Consider the following 17706-nt stretch of genomic DNA (forward strand, 5'->3'; position numbering starts at 1 on the left):
CATATGAATTAGTATGATTATTGTCATAAATGATGTGAATAAAGGGTTGATTTGACTTGTGCGTCACAATCCCAAAGCTCAGTTAGAAACTCGTTTTCGTCGCAATCTTGATGTCATTCTTTTTCATCTATTCTTTTATAGTTTGTTCGTCTTATACGAGTGCATTCTTGGGCATGTCAGTCAAAATGCTCAGCATCGCCAAGCTGCATGTTTTCATGAAAGATTCCTTTATGATAGGGGGTGTCAAACGTAAGGCTCAGGGGCCAGAATTGGCCTGGTGAAGACTCCAATCTGGCCCACTGGATGGTTTTGGAAACTGTGAAGGAGAACATAACTTTTAACATGTTTTACAGGTTTTCCTACAGACAAAGGCCTCTCCCATAGCCATTCATATTACACCACAGTAATTAAACTATAGATTTCTATACTTTTACACATTTATGTTTTATAATTTAAGCCCAATTAGTCATGCTGAGAGATTTCTTTTATTTTCTACAGCTGCATTTCTTTATCGTGTAGAAAAACTCTGACATACTGTTGAAATTGCTCTTCTTTTTCTTATATTAGGATTTTCCATTGATTTAAGGTATACTTTTATACATTTCTGTACATTGACAGAAAGGGGAGGTTTCACTGATCTGGTCCATATAAGATCAAAATGGGCTGTATGTGGCCCACGATATGAAATTAGTTTGAAATCCCTGCACTTTGAATAAAACCTTCTTGTTCCTGTTTTAAGATTTGTCAGTGAAAGTTTTAATGCACTACAATAATTCAGTGAATTGCATTAGAGGAGATTATGATTTTTTTTTATTTACACTTGTAGATTTGCATTAGTGTCCGCTGGCTTGAGACCTGGCAGATGGAGAGAAGGATTGCCAAAAAGTGTTACCAGAAGGCTCCCTGACAGAATGTTGGTGCCTGTGTTCTCAGATGTTTAAGCTCATAGATTATGATCTGTGCTGGTTAGCGTAATGAGTAGTGAGCGCCTTTGTTTTGGGATGGCGATGTCAAAAATAGAGTGTGCTTTGTGCGGGATATCGAAACCTTTGACTAAGGTATTAATCGAAATATTTTGACGGAAAGGCTCATACAGTCAGTTTCTTCAAAACACAAGTGTAGGAGGAAATATTCATAGGCAAGAGAAGACAAAACGCCTGTGTAATGTACTTTTACTTGTAATACTTAACTCTACTGGAAATTCAACTTTCTGGCCTCACCCGAGGAAGTGCTGACCATATGTATCTGGCAGTCTCATAGTCTCTCAGATACCCGACAAAGGTCTAAGGGCCAAAACATTGTTCTTCCAGTAAAGTTTATATGCAAGTAACAGGACAGTGAGTGGGAGTTGTTTCTTTCCTTGCAATGATTATCCAGTTATCCAGAGCATTTTAGCTAGAAGACAAAGTTGGCCATAAGTTGGTGAAAATAGAGAAATCTTCAGCAGCTAAAAAATACTGAGCCAAGGGTTAGCAGAGCCCAACATCAAGAAAACAGAAACATGACTACAAAGTAATGCCAATGTTGCCCTGTGCAGTGTTTCCTAAACTCGACTTTGAAAAGTACTTGAAGATACACGAGACTCCTGCCATTTAAAAGTAATCCTTTATTTCATATCATTACGTGTTGCGAAAAGTAACTCATTAGAGTACAACCCCCAATACCTCAAAAGTTGGAATGGTGTGTGAAGTGTCAGTAAAAACTGAAAATAAGGATTTGAAAAATCTCATAAACACATCATTTATTCACAATAAAACACAGAAAACACATCAAATGTTTAAGCTGAGAAAATGTGCCGTTTCAAGAAAAAAATAAGGCCATTCTGAATTTGAGGACAGCTACTACTCAAAGAAGTTGGGGCGGGTCTATGTATCTTTAACAGTCCTGGGTCTTCTTTGCATTTTTGACACATTTTTTCAGTTGGTCAGAGGTGTTTACTTTGAATCAGAGGAACAACCTCCTTCTAAACGTCAGTAAGACAAAGGAGCTGATAGTGGACTTCAGCACTAAGCAGGAGAGGAACTACCAGACCCCTGTCATCAACGAGTGCCCAGTGGAGAGAGTGGACAGCTTCAAATACCTCGGAGTTCACATCACGCAGGACCTGTCATGGTCCTGTCACATCAACACCGTGGTGAAAAAGGCCCGACAGCGTCTCTACCACCTCAGACGCTTGAGAGACTTCCAACTGCCCTCCAAGGTGCTCAGGAACTTTTACTCGTGCACCATAGAGAGCATCCTGGCGGGAAACATCTTAACCTGGTTCGGGAACAGCACCATGCAGGACAGACGAGCTCTACAGAGGGTTGTGCGGTCAGCTGAGCGCACCATCCGCTCCGAGCTCCCTGACCTGCACTCAATCTACAGCAGGCGGTGCTGGACCAAGGCCAGGAAGATCGTGAAGGACCTCAGCCATCCCAACAACAGACTGTTCTCTCTGTTGAGGTCAGGAAAGCGATTCCGCTCCCTGAAGACCAACACAGAGAGACTGAGGAGGAGCTTCTTCCCGCAGGCGATACGGTCTCTCAATCACACCACCACACAGTACTGACCCACACATATGGTTCTTACACACACACTGGACTTTCTGGACTTTGGTTTTGCACAACACTGGTCACTATATTCTTCATTTCCAGTTAATACTTGTACAGCTGCTGTTATTGTGTATATATTTATTTATATTTAGATTTCTTCATACATTCTTATATAGTTCTATATTGTGTATTTTGTTGTACAGTTATTTTATTTTCAACTTTAATTTATATATTTTATCTTATTCTTCCCAGTTAAATTTACCCTTCATTCTAATTTGTGTTGTACAGTTATTTCATTTTTAACCTTAATTTATATTTTATTCCTTCCTAGTTAAATTTACCCTTTTTAATTTTTCATATTTATTTCCTATCTTATTCATAGCCTTTTCCTTTTTTGTTTTCTTTAGGTCACGAGCAGTTGTCCAAGCATTTCACTACATATCGTACTGTGTATGACTGTGTACGTGACAAATAAAATTTGAATTTGAATTTGAATCTTTTACTACAAAGGTGTGTAAGAGATGCAGCTTAGCATCTTAGCATTGTCTTGCTGAAATATGTATGACATTCCCTGAAAAAGATATTTCCTGGTTGGGGGAATATGTTGCTCTAAAACCTGTATATTCCTTTCAGCATCAATGATGCCTTTCCAGATGTGCAAGCTGCCAACTGCTTAGCCAATTGCACAGTGCACCCTCCATACCATCAGAGATGCAGGTTTTTGAACTTAGGGCTGGTAACAAGCCAGATCCTCTTTAGTCCTGAGGCCCACTGGATGGGCATAGATGTCCATGTTTTCCAAAACCAATTTAAAATAGGGGTTTTTCTCAGCTTAAAACAGATTCCCACTTTGCCTTAGTCCATTTCAAATGATCTGTGGCCCAGAAAAGATGGCAGTGTTTCTGGGTGATGTTTACATATGGCTTCTTCTTCATATGTTAGAGCCTGAACCTGCATTTGTGGATGGCACAGTGAACTGTGTTCACAGACAAAATTGGGCCTGTTTGTAATACAGAGCCACCTGAGTACCCAAAGATCCTGACCATCTAATTTTGTTTTTCGGCCCTGTGCACAGATTTCTACAAATTCTCTGAATCTTTTGATGATATTAAGTAAGTACGTAAGTAAGTAAAGTTTATTTATATAGCACCTTTCAGAGACATATGTCACAAAGTGCTTTACAAGGTAAAAACATAATACAGTCATAAAATACATCATAAAAACCCTGGTCTAATTAAAAGCTTTTTGAAATAAAAATGTATTTAGCTGCTTTTTGAAGGTCTGAGTCCAAACCCCGTAGAAATAGGGGAAGTGCATTCCACAGTCTGGGTGCAACAGCTTGGAAAGATCGGTCCCCTCGGGTTTTAAAACGAGTGTGGGGGACCACTAAAAGGTTTTGGTTTGATGACCTCAGGTTACGAGTGGAGGTATGTGCACGAATCAGATCAGCAATGTAGGGGGGGGGGGGGGCTATATTACATACAATTTTATGCGGAGGAGCATTATTCTGAAATCATTCCACAATTTGCTGAAGCAGCTTTCTGCTATTGGTGAACCTCTGTGCATTTTACATGTGAGAAACTCTGCCAATTTCAGTTTCTCAGTTTAAACATGTGATATATTTTCTGTTCTGTTGTGACAAAATGAGGCTTCATGAGCTTTCCAAATCACTGCATCCTATTTAGTATTTACATTTCATATTTCACACTGCTAACACATTTAGCTTCTACATGGTATAGAGCCTAGTGTACATTCTCATTCTCATTACATAGTGAGCTGATAACAGTAGCTTTCCACCACATAACAAGCAACGGGCATGCTAATTTTCATTTAAGTTGCATTTTTAGCTAAAAGCTAGCCATTGCAGTTTTTGAGCTGAACTTTCTCAACTAGCCACATCTACAGAGATGTCCTTAGCCTGCATGTGCATCTTCAAAATGTGAAGTAGCACCTAGCAAACACTTGATATCAAACCTGCACACAATAAAGTGTGAATACTTCCACAATGCAAAAGCTGTCCTCTCTGCCAACATGTTAGCTGACTGACTGACACAGGATTGGACCCATTCCACAAGCACACAGCTGCATGCCAAGTAGTTGGAGGGAGGCAGACACATTGCAGATGCGTCAGGGATTTTCTTTTTTTCCCCTCCCTCAACAAACAAAAGAAACATTTTAACAGTATTTGGTTGCTTATTTGCGAAACGAAGCTAAAAAAAAATCCAGCAACTTCAATTAGGGAAATTGCCTTTGCCATTAAAAAAGAAAGTATAGAAATGCCAATGCGGAGCATAGTATACATGCCAAAGCTTTGATTTCAAAGTTTTGGATTTGACAGCAAATCCAGCAAAGTGATGTGAATTAAAGCGATATTCAGTAGTACATTTTGCTCTTACACTTTTCTTTCCAACTTTGAGAAATGTGGAGAACAAACAACAAAAAGCAGGCTGCTGACGGTTTAAGTAGATGTATAAGAGGTCTTGACTAAGCCCACAGTCACAGAAGAGAGCTTGGAAAGAGTGACTCGTCACTGCAGCTGGTCTAGCCAGCCATTGATAGATTTGTAGCTGCTAAGAGTGAGCGAGTGAGTGCGTGAGGGTGGAAAAACAAAAAAGGGAAGAAAAAAAAAGAGAGAAGTGGGAGAATTACACATTGTCTCTGTGCTGTTACAGCCCTCTTCACAGCACAGTCACAGCTTCAGCTTATATGCAAACCTTCTGTTAATATGAAGGCAAGGCTCCCAGAAACACAGGACTGGGGATTTGGCTTTAATTACTCGCTTCTGCTAAAAATGCTTCAGTTATTTATAATGGTAATCCTTATTTTCCTATGCATGTGCCTGTGAGTGTGCACGCGAGTGTTTGTGCGCAGGCGTGTGTGTACCCTCCTGTGATGAGCAGCTGGTCTGCTCACTCCTGTGCTGAGGGAATCAGACATTCCTATTGATCTCCATCTCCCATGGGAGGTGTGTGTGTGTTTGTGTGTGTGTGTACACGTGTGTGTCCACCTCTGCTTCCCTTTGACTGCATACTGTAGAGCAGAATTCGATTTGTTTTTGTGCAACAGTGCCACTGCCAGGGGACAAATTGAACTGCAACGTTCATGTCTTATTCAGGCACACAGCAGGTCCTTCAGTGGATGTTAAACTCATATAATAATAAATCTCTGTTTCTCTGTGTCTGTAGTGTGGGGGGTGTTTACTCCTGAATAGGGAAGAAAATGTAAGGATCTCTGATCTTTACTTTCTCTTTCTTTCTATTTAAAGTGGTATAAAATCAGGCTGGTGGGTAACTGAGCGTTTTTGTGTTTTGCAGGTTGTAAACTTCGGCGGGGTTGCTGGGGTGAAAGGTGAAAAAGGGGACCGGGTGAGTATGAAGGATTACAACAAAGAATACTGACATTCATTTTGGGGGAGGGGGCGTAGTAAGACTAATATCAGAGGTATGAGCAATACGATCGCTTGTGCCTGGACATGTCTGCTTCGGCGCTTTGATATTGCTGTAGTCCAATACGATGTAGGCTGTTGACCAATTACCATCTAGGTGGTACGCATTGTTCGGTGCTCACTGATTCTATTCATCACCCACATCATTGTTCATTGCCATCATTGTTCTTTCTCTACCTCTCTCTATTTTCAGGGTGATGACTGTTCTGGCTCCCATTCAGGTCCAGTAAGTTACTTTTCCATTGTGTGTCACACTCACCCCACGCCACGCTTTGTGGAAAGGCATTGTTTTTTGGGTTGGTCCTTTTAGTTATTTGGCATGCAGTGCAGTGAGCCTGAAATTTTGGCCAATAGTGGTCTGTGATTATACATGCCAACCAAGTGTCTCTAACCTCAGTGCACAGAAGGACCCAAGGGGCAGAAGGGAGAGAAAGGCGAGTCGGTGAGTGCCAATACTGCCAAGGTTACAGCAGCACCTTCCACTGCCCTGCTAACCCCCTAGCTGTTTAGTTTGAGCTTTATTTGAAACCTCATTTTCCAGCATCCTTTTCCCAGTATTAATTATGCAGTGGGAATGATGGTGTGCTTTGTATGTTTATTTACTTGGTGAGTGACTCACCGAATTTGCATGAAAGTATATATGCAGGGCTTGGTTTCTCAAAGGATAGATTTGACTGGTTTAAAGAGTTAGATCAGCTTTAAATTTTATCCTCGATTGCTCTGAAGCAGGTCAGACCCATCAATCCATTTTCTACCGCTTAGTTGGCTTTGTGTCAAGGGGGCAGTATTCTAATCAGAATCGCCCAGACCTCCCTTCTCCACGGCCACTGCCTCCACCTCTCATAGAGATATAGAAAGGCATTACCAAGCCAGCTGAAAGACATAATCTCTCCATCTTGTCCCAGGTCTGCCCTGGGGTTTCCTCCTGGGTGGTCATGCCTGAAATCCAGGCGGCATCCTGGCCAGATGCCTGAACCACCTGGACCGGTTCCTTTCAATGCAGAGGAGAAGTGGCTCTATTTTGAGCAGCCCCCCAGGATGACTGAGTTCCTCACCCCTCCTCCGAGGTTGAGGCCAGGAACCCCCGTAGGAAACTAATTTCTGACATTTGTCTCTCACTCTTGACATTTGTGGGCTCACTCTTTCGGTCACTAGCTGCAATTCGTGGCCACATGTGAATGAAGAAAGTTAGAGCGTTGCACAAACATAAAGACTGACTTGACCGCCTACCTTTAGGCTAGCAAACCTTAAGACTCAGACTATCAGCAGCACCCAACAGGGCAGAAGAGAATAAAATAAAACCGGGTGTATTTCAGGTTTAAGAAACATAAACACTAGTAACCCTACTTTTACATTTATTCACACATATGTTGCCAGTGCCTTCTCTGCAAATCACATCATGAATTCACGAGATTAGGCAGGAAGTAGACTGTTTCATTCTGATCTGATGTCACATTTTCCACTGATTATCTCTCAAAAAGCACAATTTTTTTTTCTTCTTAGTTCCATCTGTGTTACTTGGTTGGGTGTGATCACTCAGTCAGGACTTTATTTTTTTATGTTGTTGTTGAGAAGTCTTAATTGATCCAATATTTATTACAACACATTCCTGCTTAAGATAGTCAAGGTCTAATGTGTTTTGTGCAGCAGATGAAGAATTTGAATTAGTTTGATCTAATCCATCCACAAAATCCATCTTTGCTTTGTGAAACCAACCCCGGGGTCTCTGTTTCTATATTAAATTTAGATTCTCAGCAATGAGTTGCGTCTGATTAATATGCAGCATGTAAAGCCATTCGGACTGCTGCTCTATAATGTGCTCCTGTTTCTCAAGTTGTTTGTTTGTGTGTGTCCAAATGGGGCATATGGCCCCTGCTGGTAGCCCTTACCGGTCGCCAACTGGTCACTGTGTTGTTTTGCTATGCTCCAGTGGTGTGTGTGGCTGTTTAGAGTTTCTTTAGAGCCAGGTCATTGATCTGGGCCTTGTCTCCATTCACTCTCTCCACAGGCGACCCCTGCCAACTGGGGCGAAGCAGCTGGGTACAAGGTGAAGAGCTTAAGAAACTTTTGGTGATGAATAATAAAGATATGACTTTTTAATGATCATCTAATTAAAGTCTAACCTCTTGCTTTTTCATTCCTCACCCCCCTCTGATTCTCCAGGGAGACAAAGGTCAGAAGGGTGAGAGGGGTCCACAGGGTCTGACAGGCACCCCAGGAAAGGATGTAGGTGTTTTTGTGTTTGTTGGTTTTACTTCTTTTTGCTTTCAAATTAGAGCGTTAGATTCAACCAAAGTACCTTTCAGGCTTGAAATTTAGAGTTTAGCTTTCAATCTACATTTCAATAGCACAAACATGAGTGCACACTCACAAACATACTAATTCATTCACGCACATCCACTTATGCAGCCACTTTTATCAAGCTGGAGCGGATATTCAGTAAACTCATACGGTATTACTATTTAAGCTCAGGCGCCCATTGATATTTATTCCCCCCTCCTCTCTCTCTCCCATTGCGTTAAGTCGGCCTGTTAATGCCTGTTAGATTAGGCTAGAGCAACAAAGCTTGCACAATCAATGCTGCCTCATTGACTGTGCTGTTCGTCTCTCACACAGGCGGGCGTCTATTCAGGAAGACTTAAACCTTTTAATCTTCCCTGTTCAGTGCAGTGATCCTGTAGACGCATGAAAAGTTTTGAGGAACAAATTACGACATGTGTGTGCTCTGAGATATTCCCCTGGTTTCAGCGTCAGGCGCGCACTCACACTCACATTCACCGGGCTAAGTGCTTGTTGTGGCCAGATGGATTTGGTGGAGGATAGATTTTCTTAAGTCTCCCATCCATCTGACATTGTGAATATGAATGTGCTGTTGATGTGACTTGAATCAGACAAGGAGAAAATATTACGTATGCACCACTGAAGACGATACATCTTACAGTCTCTACATTTCTCCCGTTTTTTTCTTATTTCTCAGACGAGGAACATCAGACAAATGGGGGAAAACAAGTGTCTTTAACAATTTGTTTGATTATTTGGAGTTGGCACTGATGATGGCAATTCTCCTTTTTTGTCTGTCACCTTTTCCCAGGGTCGAGCGGGATCGGTCTGTGTGGTCGGCCCCAAGGGACAGAAGGTCTGTCTGCATCACGTCTACAATTAACCTGTCACATTCTTGCAGTCCAGTTTGCATTTAATAGATATGTTTTGAAATTGTTTCCCAGGGTGTCCCTGGTATGGTAGGTCCGGAAGGATTGGCAGGAGAGCCGGGAAGGCCGGGACTTCCAGGCCTACCAGGGGTCGGAAAACCAGGTCCTCCAGTGAGTGCGCTTTTTAATTAAAGAACTGGTCACAGAAAGCAGAAGAATGATATACACAATTACTGGACAATGTCCTTGCACTGATTATCTTAATGTCCTTATCCTCATTTTAGAAATGGCTTCTATTTGACCAAAGTGTGTGTTTCTTTGTGGGGGGGTTAGCCACAGCTCTCAAAAATACATGGCAGGATGTGGCAGAATGCTTTCTTTTGATCAGATTGCTCCTGATTAAAGTCTAAAAGCATCTTAGGATGGCATTTTAAAAGATTCATTTCCTTTTTTTCCTTCCCAGGGCCCTCCTGGTGAACCCAGCGGTGCAAAAGGAGAAAAGGTAAACTTACATTTTGACTTATGATTGTTATAATAATGCTCTTAGGCATATTATAATAAAGATGTCCTTTTTGCTTTAATATATGAAGCATTCAAGGCCATGGCACTCGAGTGCCTTTGTATCTCGGAAGGTACCACTGCAGCTACTATTACCATTAGCATTAGCATTCACTAACTTGAAAAAGATATGTGCATATATTTGTTAAGAAGATACTTGTTAAGAAGGGAGGAGGATTGTTAGTAAGGAGTTTGAAAAGCTGAGAGTAACTTAAAGTTGTTGAAAAAACTAAACAAATAAGTACTAGTTAGCTAACTAAATAGTTCAAATAGTTAGCTAAAAGTAAGGTATAAATGTTTAACTAAAAAGAACAAATATCAAAAATGTGTGACATATCTACCTAATTAATAAATGAACAGTTGAAACAGTTGAAAGTTAATATACAGATAGTTGAAATGGCGACTTTTTAAGCAAGCGATATAAAAGTTTGCTTAAATTAATGGACAAACAACTGAAATGGTTGAAACCATGATACCTGACTAAGTATCATGGCGTTAAATAGGCTAGTTAGCAGAAAAGTAATTGAAAATGCAATGTTTTTTGCAACGTAATAATGTAAATGCAGTGGTTTTGAGGATACTCAAGGTCCTGTCCCAGTGTAAATGCTTATTGCAAATCCTGCTTGCAAGTTGTTAGTTGATTGTTTGCACATCAAGAACCAGCAAAGGCAAAAAGAAATGTCTTATTACTAAAAAAAAAAGCTTTCTGTAAAACAGCTGTTGTATTTACAGGGCGATAAAGGAACTTCTGGAGAAGATGGATTCCCTGGAGAACCAGTGAGAGACTTTTTTAAACATCGATTAGTATTCTGTAATGTATGGATGGGCTTCCAGGTTATGGACATGATTTGAACTTTGATCCGATATGTCAGTGTTTGAATGAGATTGTGCTGTTTTCAAAGGGTCCAAGAGGACCACCTGGATATAAAGGAGAGAAGGTATATCTTGTAAACACTATATTTAATCTCTATATGCATTTTGTCTGAGTTCTCTCTCATCATCACATTGTACGTCTAACTTGCGTTAAATCTTCAGGGTGACCCATGCGAAGTGTGTCCAGTGCTGCCTGCAGACATAGGCAACAAAGTGGCTTTGCAAGGGAAACCTGGCCCTAAAGGAGAGCCCGGATTACCAGGGATAGGAGAGAGAGGACCGTCTGTAAGTAGCGCGCTTGACCGGAATGTCATCTGCGCCTGACCGGAATGTTAAGTTTGCCATTTTTTTACGACCTTGCTACATTTCTTTATTATGGAGTTGTAGACACGGTCAGAGTTGTAGCTGACAATTGAACCTTGAGCACACTTTTTTTTTTTTTTTGATAACGCATATTTTTTTATTTTTCTTATCATTCAGAGGGAAAGTGTGGCATTTATGTCTACCTTGGGCTTTTATTTGCCCTTGTAATTCTCACAGTATTGCAGCAGCTCAAGGGGAGAAGGCGTGATATGCTGTCAAAAGTTTATCCTCCAAGGCAAAGGGCTTTTTCTTAATGTAATCTTAACTCGTCTCTCTGTTTCTCTAGTGAGTCAGGACTCGGCACCCTGTGCATTGTGTTTCTCTTTCTGTTCATTCCGCATCTTCCCACTTACCCCAGCAGGTGAAATAGAGAATGATTTGTGGTGGGGGAAAAAAGAATATAAATCTCAAGCCTTATGAGATTCACTGTGCAACGATTTCCAATAGTGCCAGTATCCATCTGTCATACCTGGTTAGGGCAGAAGGAGAACGAGGTAGAGCAGCAGAGAGGGAGAGGGGAGATATGACCTTACTCTCACAAAGTTGAACTAACATTCTTGCTTCTAGATAATTCCTGTTCTTCCCACCTCTTCCCTTTTCTCTGTATTTAACAGGGTCTTCGAGGTGCAGATGGCAAGGAAGGACGGAAGGTATTGAGCCCCCCCCCCCCCATGCATTTACAGCTTATGGTTCATTCATATTCTGTGGAAGCGTGGCCTATTCATCTGCATTCCTACACATTCAGATATGCTAACATCAGCACTGTAGACGACTCCCTCCTAAAGCAGAAGCAAGCCAACCAGCAGTACAGACGAAAGTCAGCGCGCACACACTTTCAACACTCCTTCACATGGCTATCTAAGTGGGTCGATTCCCAATGCATGTATGTGCAGGACTGACATACTCCCATATCTGCCTAATTGTTATAGCCAGAATGCTTCCAATGCCATGCTGAGACATGACATGACAAAGCAAGCCTGCTTGTCAGGATGCGCTCGGTCTAATATGCCTTCTTGACTGTTGTCTTTTTGTATGTTTTGGCAGGGAGAACCAGGATCTGATGGTACCAAAGGTGAAAAGGTCAGCTCTGTGTCTTTTTTATGTTTGAGGCTAAACAGTTACCTGTTTCCACAAGTCTTGCAGCACCAGAATGTTTCTAACCTTATTAATGTGATTTCTTTTTTTCCATGACTGGCAACTTGTTTGACCGGGTCAAAGAACCAAATGAGTCTGTTCTGATTATTCGTTCAAGGCAGTCTGTGACCCACTCTGAACTTCCCTGCTCCGTCTGTGTGTTTTAGGGAGAGTCGTGTTCTGCGTGCACCACTCTCGGAGAGTTTTCTAACTCTGTCCCCGGTGTCATGACCCAAACCCAACAGCAAAAAGGCGAGAAGGGAGAAGCTGGAATTGGGCAGAAAGGAGAGAGGGTAAGCTTGTTTACGAGGGATTAATGTGATTCTGGTGATCAATAGGAAGCAAATTGCACACAAAGTTAAAAACAACAACCAAAAAAAGACTTTGGACCTACTAAGGGGAAGCAGTGATATTTAAACTGAGTGGATAATTGGGTTGTTTGACTATACTCCTATTGGTGATTTTGTTACTATATTTGCTCGCATGTGTGTGCATTGATAAGTACCTTAATTAAAATGATATATTGTCCACTTTTTCTCCTACACAGGGGCAGCCGGGAGATGTAGGGCCGGCTGGTCTTAGAGGAGAGCAGGTAAGTCGCACAAAAAGAAACATGAACAGTGTAGGTGACCTCAATAGCAGACAAGGCTTACATAAAGGGAACTCACTCAGTAGGTTTCTGAGTGAAGCTCTTAATAGACTTCATGAGGAAGATAATCACAGCAGTGCACTAATTTTAGTGCCCCAGACTGTTTGCCATTGGGATTTTCCCCAGTGGGAAACTTATTAGTGAAGAGCTTAGGTAGTCAAAAGCCAATTTTTTATTTCTTATTTATTTTTTATTTTTTTAGATGGCTGCCTGTAGGGTCTGTACTATCAAATGTGAATTACCAATTGAAAAGACCCATCCATTTTTATTAATTCTTAAAATTTAGATTGTGATTTTTTTTTTCTTCCACTCCACTGCAGGGTAATCCAGGCAGCAGAGGAGCTGATGGAAAGACCGTAAGTTCAGATTCAGTTCTTTTTAAACATCATTTTTTGGATGACATCCCGATTTACTGAAATCATAAAATGTGCCCACGAGACAGGGAAAACCTGGATCAAGGGGACCAAGTGGCAAGGATGGACAGAAAGGTGAAAAGGTAGGAAAATATGTCAAAAGGTTTTGGATCCCTTTTGATGGCCAAGATTTAAAAACCAGACTTATCTTTTTATTCAATATAATCCAAAGTGAGTGACTGAGCCCATTAACCCATCAGGAAAGTGTTTACAGAGGTTAATACAGAAAGTATAGACTCTTCTGCATTGGCTTAATCTTTCCACCTCAGAAGATTAGAAGATTAATGTTTTCTCCTGTCTATGTGTACCACTTTGGTGCTTTTCCTAGCTCTCTTAAGTAACACCTTGGTACTCTTTTTAGTTTGTTGAATTAACACGTTTGCACCCTTTCTATCTCGTCACATTAACACGTTTGTACTTTCTCAAGCTCACCAAAGTAACACCCTGGTACTCTTTTTGGCTCACTAACACAACATTACCACACTTTTCATCTTGCTAAATTAAAACCCCAGTACCCCTGCTAGCATGCTAAAATAGCACATGAAATTGACATGAAAACTGTAGCTCTAGTGGTGATAATAACTGCCAAGAATATGAAAATATATACTAAATATAAATATGTACTTCCCACAATCTAATGAGCGAGAACTGTGCCCTAACCTGTGAATGTTTAGCATGAGTTAAATGTAATACATCACAGCTGCAGAAGTTAGCGATTTAGATTAAAAGTAGCATTAGCATATAAACTCCCAATGTTTCCTGGCACAAGATAAGAGTATGGAATCTTCATTCTCTATGTTCACCATCCAAGTTTGTTAATGTCAGCATGCATGCTATTAAAAGAAGAACGACACTATATTCCATGTCTCCTACTGAGACAAAAAACCTTTCAAGTCTACCTTCCAAGCTTTGTATCTCATAAAAAATATCTCAAGTTCTACTTTAACAAGTGGTATTGTTTTCAGCTAGAGGTTCTTCACTCCGAAATCCTCTCCATTTCTTACTACTGAGTGTTTTATATGTTATGTTATTCCAAGGTTTTTTAATTTTTACGTTTATACATTCTAAGGGAGAACAAGGGCAGCCTGGTGTTAGTTCTCCGGGCCAAAAGGGTGAGAAGGTAAGTGCGGATGTATTTGTTGGTTTTGTATCCTTTAATATTTTTATTATGCAAACTCATCTTGTTGACTCCCTTGCTTTCCCTAGGGCGAGTGTGGTGTGTGTGAATCATCAGAGGTTGGCCGGATACCTGCTAATATCAAAATGCCAGTGGGAGCAAAAGGCAGTCAAGGTGAACCAGGCCCTCAGGGGCCACCAGGACCTCCAGGTCTTGGGGCTGAAGGCAAACAGGTGCGTATCCATCACACTGATTCGAAGCATCTTTTTGGAATCCAAAAACAGCTTCACCTTAGATTATTCTAATATGTTCATGTATGGTTGTCTTCTTTTCAGTTAGGAAAAAATTACAGAAATGGTGCAGCGTATTTTACTGTATTGCTGCTAAAATAACTGTATCTCAAAGAAACATGTAGATGGAAGTGCTAATGACAGGGTAGCACCTTTTAAGACCTTCTTGGCTTTGCTTGTAGAGAGCACAACGGTATGAAAGAAGGAATAAAATATTTATTTATATAGTGGCAAATCACAACAGCAGTTGCTTCAGGGTGCTTTATATTTTTAAGGTAAAGCCCCGACAGAGAAAACCCAACAATCAGATGACCCCCTTATGAGCAAGAACTTGGCGACAGTGGGACAGAAAAACTCCCTTTTAACAGAACGAAACCTCTATAAATCCTTAAAAAGAAACAATGCCACTTGGCTAAATTAGCATGTAACAGTGACATAGCTTGCAACCAAACCCAAGAACAAACAAAAATGGAAACAGCACTGCACACACCATTACTTCCATAAGTGATCTTCATCAGAATTAGTAACTCAAATCGCATTATGCAAATTCCAAAAAACCAATGCAGCTTCTTTCCGATCCTTGCAGAGTAAAAAGGATTAAGCATTATCTTGATGAGTGAGACTTTTAAGGTACTGAAAGATTGTGCCTCAAGGGTGCGTCAACCCATAATACTTATTGTACAAATCGGCTATACAGCAAATCTCCTCTTACCACAGAAGTGCTACTAAGTATAATAAATCTCTTTTGGCTTGTGTCATCCCCCCAATTACATGCTGTTTGCTTCTGTGGTTAGCCCTGTGTCAACAGTTTTTATTTTATCTGAATGGATAGAGGCTCCCACAGTATTTGCAGATGACTGCACATGTGTTTTGAAAGTGCACGTGCATGTTTGTGTTTCTACCTGTGTGCATGCATTTTTTTTTACATTTTTACATCCTCTTTTTTTTTTTTTACTTTACAGGGCCCATCAGGGCTGCCTGGTGCCAAAGGAGAAAAGGTAAATTACTCAGTAATGTCTCCTATGGTTTGACCTAGTAAGTTAAGAAATTAAACCCCACATATGAAATCTACAACCATTCTGTGACATTTACCCAGTGCCCACATAACCAAAGCAGTATGCTGACAAAATGAGACTATTTGGAGTTTTTGGTGGCCTTTAGAGGCAGCCAGGCGTTCTCACATAAGCACAGGCCGAGGATGTCTGGAGGAATCCCACGCCGCGTATTAAATATTGTGCTTATTTTAGATCACAGAATCCATGTGCTGGAACATTCGCATCACTTTACCTATAAAACCGAGAAATAAATCTCCCAATAACAGAGCCAAGCTGCCTTAAATTACCTTGAAAGTCATCCACAGGAATCACTCTGCTTCAACTTCAAAGTGAAGGAAGATAGTTACTGGAATACTGAGATTGATTTTTTTTCCCCACATAAACATAGATCAGACAAAAATACTGGCCTGGTTGATGTTGGGGAGGGAATTCTTAGCTACCCTGTGGAGCTGCCTTGTAAATACTCAAAGGTTTCCAATTAGTGTAAAACTGCATTGTGGGTATTGGTGGCATCCACCATACGTGTACATTTTCTTTCTCATAAGATCGCAAAACCTTTTTAATTAATATCATGCATTATTCACGTCTGTGTTTGCTCACTAGAAATCTTCTTCTCCACTACCTTTGATGATACAATTCATGCTGCAGCCAGCTGTCAATAAGTATCATAGCATGAAACCATCAGAAAGGTTGCATCACTCACAGTCTTTTAGTTGTTCTTGGTGGAAAAAAAAAAAGAAGCCTGCCTAGAATTCATTTTGAGCATTGTGCACACTAAATACAGGTCACTGCCTCTCCTTTTAACAATGAATTTCAATTTAACCAGGGTGAGCAAGGAGATCGAGGAGAGAATGGATTAGATGGAGCTACTGGAGCCCCAGGACTGCCTGGAGACCATGGTCGGGATGGCCAACGGGGCTTGAAGGGAGAAAAGGTAGTTTAGCATTCCTGGACCTTTACCTTCCATCCTCTGATGCCAGTGCCAGTATAAAATGTGTCAGTCGTGTCTCTGTACCTTAGAGATCTAATTTGTTTTTTTTAAATGGACTTAGATTTGTCTCTCCATCCATTGAGAGCATCTATTGCATCTATTACATATTAGGAAATAGGAGTTAGAATTGATGCTGATTAGCTAAATGGAGACACAGAAGTTGGAATGAAGTTTGATTCGTCCTGAGCTACTTGGATTGTGATTTGCTGATTTGCTTTTATTTTATTATTTTATTTGTTTATTTTTTACAGGGGGATGCGTGTACCAGCTGCCCTTCTGCTGGTGCTGTTGTGGGTGACGGTGTAGCTGTGCCAGGCCCCAAAGGAGAGAAAGGAGACCCCGGCCCCCCAGGAGAAGGAAAGTCTGGCAAAAATGTAAAGGCACTTGTTTATAAGTGGATATACTTTAAGTTCTGTGCTGTGAGAATTGCACATGATGAGCTTGGGTTTTTTTTTGGGTTTTTTTGTCATTTCAGGGAAAGCCAGGTTTGCCTGGTGTGCAGGGCCCCGTCGGTCCCAAAGGAATCAAGGTGTGAATTCCCATTTATTATATTATCATGTTTATAAATAAATATGGATGACTGATTCACTGTCAATGTATTTTGTCGTCTATAGGGAGAAGTCGGAGTCCCAGGAATTGGCCTTCCAGGACCACAAGTAAGGCTGACCTCTCCTGAGGGAAAAAAAAAAGAAACCATCTGGATCAAGTTTGATGTTGACATTTGAAACAGCTGTTAGACACAACACTCACGCAGCTCCTAGGTGGATGCTGTTTTAATCTCACTGCACCAAATTCCCCCATGACATCAGCGATTAGAGTTTTACGGTCTCGCAGGTCTGACAGTGGAGTTGTAAATAACCACCATAAAGTAATTTGGGAGTTTCTTCTCTCTCAAATCCTTTGACCTCTCGCGGAATAACAGCTCATTGATTTGTCAGTCTTTGTCCATATCTTTGCTCTTTTCTCCCCAGACTTCGTTAACCTTCAGATTCTTTTTTTTTGTTGTTGTTGTTTGTGTTTCCATCATAGGGTGAAGAGGGACCAAGAGGACTCCCAGGACTTGTAGTAGGCTTCTCCTATTTTTAAAGTGCTTTGTTATTTCTTTACACTGCATACGTAGACTTTAGTCTAATCT

General features: G+C 40.9%; 1 protein-coding gene across 5 annotated transcripts in view; it reads left to right on the forward strand.

The window, feature by feature from the left end:
• col16a1 (collagen, type XVI, alpha 1) overlaps nt 1-17706 on the forward strand; it is an 87871-nt gene that overhangs the window by 42706 nt on the left and 27459 nt on the right. For 2 of the 5 annotated variants that reach the window (XM_085261280.1, XM_085261284.1), the window contains exons 10-35: nt 5720-5755; nt 5849-5899; nt 6173-6205; nt 6377-6421; nt 7988-8026; nt 8143-8205; nt 9071-9115; nt 9204-9299; nt 9592-9630; nt 10419-10463; nt 10589-10624; nt 10722-10844; nt 11537-11572; nt 11967-12002; nt 12224-12349; nt 12604-12648; nt 13026-13061; nt 13148-13201; nt 14188-14238; nt 14325-14468; nt 15488-15523; nt 16407-16514; nt 16823-16945; nt 17047-17100; nt 17186-17227; nt 17601-17636. In XM_085261280.1, the coding sequence (XP_085117406.1) occupies nt 5720-5755; nt 5849-5899; nt 6173-6205; nt 6377-6421; nt 7988-8026; nt 8143-8205; nt 9071-9115; nt 9204-9299; nt 9592-9630; nt 10419-10463; nt 10589-10624; nt 10722-10844; nt 11537-11572; nt 11967-12002; nt 12224-12349; nt 12604-12648; nt 13026-13061; nt 13148-13201; nt 14188-14238; nt 14325-14468; nt 15488-15523; nt 16407-16514; nt 16823-16945; nt 17047-17100; nt 17186-17227; nt 17601-17636 (1578 nt within the window). The remainder of the gene's footprint in view (nt 1-5719; nt 5756-5848; nt 5900-6172; nt 6206-6376; nt 6422-7987; nt 8027-8142; nt 8206-9070; nt 9116-9203; nt 9300-9591; nt 9631-10418; nt 10464-10588; nt 10625-10721; nt 10845-11536; nt 11573-11966; nt 12003-12223; nt 12350-12603; nt 12649-13025; nt 13062-13147; nt 13202-14187; nt 14239-14324; nt 14469-15487; nt 15524-16406; nt 16515-16822; nt 16946-17046; nt 17101-17185; nt 17228-17600; nt 17637-17706) is intronic. The other 3 variants (XM_085261283.1, XM_085261282.1, XM_085261285.1) reach the window with 3 other exon arrangements.

The sequence above is a fragment of the Mchenga conophoros genome, linkage group LG22, assembly GCF_057382185.1.
Source record: "Mchenga conophoros isolate Kocher_MC1m ecotype Shallow Benthic linkage group LG22, M_conophoros_male_GT1.1, whole genome shotgun sequence".
Lineage (NCBI taxonomy): Eukaryota > Metazoa > Chordata > Actinopteri > Cichliformes > Cichlidae > Mchenga > Mchenga conophoros.